The following is a 3,336-nucleotide window of genomic DNA, read 5'->3' as shown; positions in this document are numbered from 1 at the left end:
ATTGATCGTACGATCAACGAATAAACCAGGCCAAGACAGTTACTGCATTATTGCCAAGAACGTGATTCATTTAGCGATAGGTGTTGGGGGTACGTATCCTCATTTTATTATTTATAAGCTCCACTAAGAGATCTCATTGTGGTCGAGAACGAATATAACAAGTTTGTGACCTGATAGAATTAGCGATGCAAATGACTCGATGTATGCTTTGCGTCACTCTATACTTGGAAGACTGAATTATTTTGAAATTTGAGGTTTTTATTTTTTTACTCATAAATCTCATAACGAATTTTAAGATTTTTTTCTTGTTGGTAAAGAAACAAGAAATTTTCTACGTGTTTTTGAAGTATAGTTGCTGATTGCATTTTGTCTTGCTTATTAAAACTTAGTTGAAAAGAAAATGGCAATAGGTTTCATGGGAGTGTCGAGAGAGAAAGAATGGTGATTTGCGATTATTAATAATAATAATAATAAGTTTTATTGAAAGGAGTGCCACCTCATAGCAGATATCAGCCCTGAGGAAAAGTGAATGGTGAGAAGAATTGAAAAGTCCTTGTATAAAACCAGTTCCTCTGATTCTGCCATTCTTTCCAGCAAAACATGCTTAAAAGATGATCTACTCCTCAAATAATAATAATAATAATAATAATAATAATAATAATAATAATAATAATAATAATAATAATAATTAATGATTATTAAGCCACAGGTACTGCTCAAGTATTCGATTTTCTCAAACTTGAATGTGCGTGTTTCTGAAGGCATTGAATCAAAACGGGAAATGTTTGAAACTTGAACCTCTCAGGCGAGACTCGAACCCACGTGCGTTCTAGTTAAAGTAGAGGTAACGATTAGGTAAACTTGTGGGTGATTAGGATATAAATTGAGAGCCATGATTGTACAGTTAGATTATTAGCTAAAGAAAAAAATAGGACTTAAGAGCAAATGAGTTTCTTTTTTTTTTTTTTTTTTTTTTTAAGACGTTCATCAAAGTTCATTGTTCGAATATTTTTCTAGTAGCCAGAGGGCTTTTTTCGTAATTACTCTTTCGTCCGTATTAATTTTTTAGGCTACAAAATTTGTTTGCTAAAAATGTTGGTGATTTTATATAAATTGTTTTTAATATTTAGCAAGAGTTCAATCCTTTGCTTGAATCTCGTGCTTGAATCTTATTCTTATTCTTATTCTTCCATTCATTTTAGTAATACTTTGTTACAATTACAACCCGACGAACTTCCTCCATTTATCTTGCCGTGTCTTCTTTTCTCTCTTAAGTAATAATCTTTTCTCATAAACATCTTTGTTCGCATTCTGTTTACAAATACCTTTGTTCCAGTTTAAACCCCAGCAACTTATTCCATTTATCTTCTTCCGGTTTTCCCATGTTTTCTTTTCCCCGCCGCGTCTCCTGGTCTTTGTCTCCATTCCATTTTTTTCTTTCTACTGTCAACTGGTCTTTCACCGTTCTTTTTTTTCTTTCTACTGTCTCTTTTTTCCCATTGTTTTTGTTTTTTGTTCCACTGTGTCCCCATGCCTTTGTCTCCGTTCCGTGATTTTTTTTTCCTCTGTGTATCTTGGTCTTTGTCTCCGTTCTGTCTTTTTTGTGTTCCACTGCGTCTCCTGGTCTTTGTCTCCATTCCATCATTTTTCCATTCTTTTTTTGTTCCAATTTTTTTTGTTCCATTGTATTTTTTTTTTCCCTGTGTCTCTTGTTCTTTGTCTCCATTCCGTGTTTTTTTTTTCTGTGTCCTTGTTCTTTGTCTCATTTGTTTTTCCCTCTGTGTCTCTTGTTCTTTGTCTCCATTCCGTGTTTTTCCTCTGTGTCTCTTGTTCTTTGTCTCCATTCGTGTTTTTTTTCCTCTGTGTCTCTTGTTTTTGTCTCCATTCCGTGTCTGTGTCTCTTGTTCTTTGTCTCCATTCCGTGTTTTCCCCTCTGTGTCTCTTGTTCTTTGTCTTGTTTTTTTTTCCTCTGTGTCTCTTGTTCTTTGTCTCCATTCCGTGTTTTTTTCCCTCTGTGTCTCTTGTTCTTTGTCTCCATTCCGTGTTTTTTCCCCTCTGTGTCTCTTGTTCTTTGTCTCCATTCCGTGTTTTTTTTTCCTCTGTGTCTCTTGTTCTTTGTCTCCATTCCGTGTTTTTTTCCCTCTGTGTCTCTTGGTCTTTGTCTCCATTCCGTTTTTTTCCTCTGTGTCTCTTGGTCTTTTTCCCGTTTTTTTCCTCTGTGTCTCTTGGTCTTTGTCTCCATTCTGTCTTTTTGTGTTTCACTGTGTCTCCTGGTCTTTGTCTCCACCATTTTTTCTTTTCTTTTTTCTCTCCTGGTGTTTGTCTCCATTTTTGGTTCCTCTGTGTCTCCTGAGCGTTGTCTCCATTCCATCATTTTTATATTTCTATTTTTTTTTTTTTTTTTTCGTTTCCACCATGTCTCCTAGTCTTTGTCTCCATTCCGTCCGAGGCGACAGAGGTGACGTGGCCACAGATTGCCGTGTCTGTCTCTCTCTCCCGGAGGCGGATTCCCCGTCGAGATATTTGCCGGTCGTCGCCCGTGGGTTGTCCTTGCTACTGACACCTGACAAATGGGTTCGGATGGCGTCGCCCTCCCCCTCCCCTCCCCTCCCCTCCCAGTGTTATTATACTTCAGTTCACTTCCTCGAGAGAAAATAGTATCGAGAAACGAAATTTGGAATCCACTCTCGGGGGTAGTATTTTGTTGCCTAGGTAAATTGTATCCTTTTTAATGTATTTTTTATATTTTTTTTTCCTTTTTGGAGACAAGTCTGTAGTTTTTTTTCTGATACATGAAAGCATGGGAGAAAATATGGGTCCTCATAGAACCTTTTTTTGTAGTTGTCCAATTAAATTCTTATATTTTTTCTTCATTTTCTAACCCTTCTTAATTTAAGAGATCGACGGAATTACTCATCATACCTTGTTTGTGATCAGGTAAATTTCCGGTCAGCTCATTCAAAGTTCCCGTCTTCCTTTAGGAGATAGACCTATCACGCCGCTTTTTAGCGGCCCTTCCCATATTATGAGTTAGTTCACTTTTTTTATTGTTTTTGTAAAGATATAAAAGTATCGAAAAGAAATGGGTACTGGCTTTGGAAATCGTTTCACACGCTGGGGTATTCTCATGTTGCTTTTGTTTTCCAGAATCTTGCAACATTTTTTTCCTGTGTGAAATGGATTTATCACTTAATATTTTAGCTAAGTCCTGGCGTTAACCATTCTCTTTTGGTTGTCAGTAATACAAACAGAACAGCAATATAAAAAAAGAAGCAAAAATCGAGTTCTCTGTACAGCATATAATGCTGCATGAAACTCAGCCACGGTCCATGAAAC

General features: G+C 36.5%; 1 protein-coding gene across 1 annotated transcript; it reads right to left on the bottom strand.

Moving 5' to 3' along the window:
- Positions 1-1,762: 1,762 nt before the first annotated feature.
- LOC136839947 (uncharacterized) lies at positions 1,763-2,374 on the bottom strand. Its single transcript, XM_067106224.1, has one exon. It carries the CDS (start codon positions 2,372-2,374, stop codon positions 1,763-1,765), a length of 612 nt encoding a protein of 203 aa, XP_066962325.1.
- Between the last annotated feature and the right edge of the window lie 962 nt (positions 2,375-3,336).

The sequence above is a fragment of the Macrobrachium rosenbergii genome, chromosome 1 (genome assembly GCF_040412425.1).
Source record: "Macrobrachium rosenbergii isolate ZJJX-2024 chromosome 1, ASM4041242v1, whole genome shotgun sequence".
In the NCBI taxonomy this organism is placed as follows: Eukaryota; Metazoa; Arthropoda; class Malacostraca; order Decapoda; family Palaemonidae; genus Macrobrachium; species Macrobrachium rosenbergii.
Note: the sequence above shows the minus strand (reverse complement) of the source record. Positions and strands in the feature narration are given on the sequence as shown.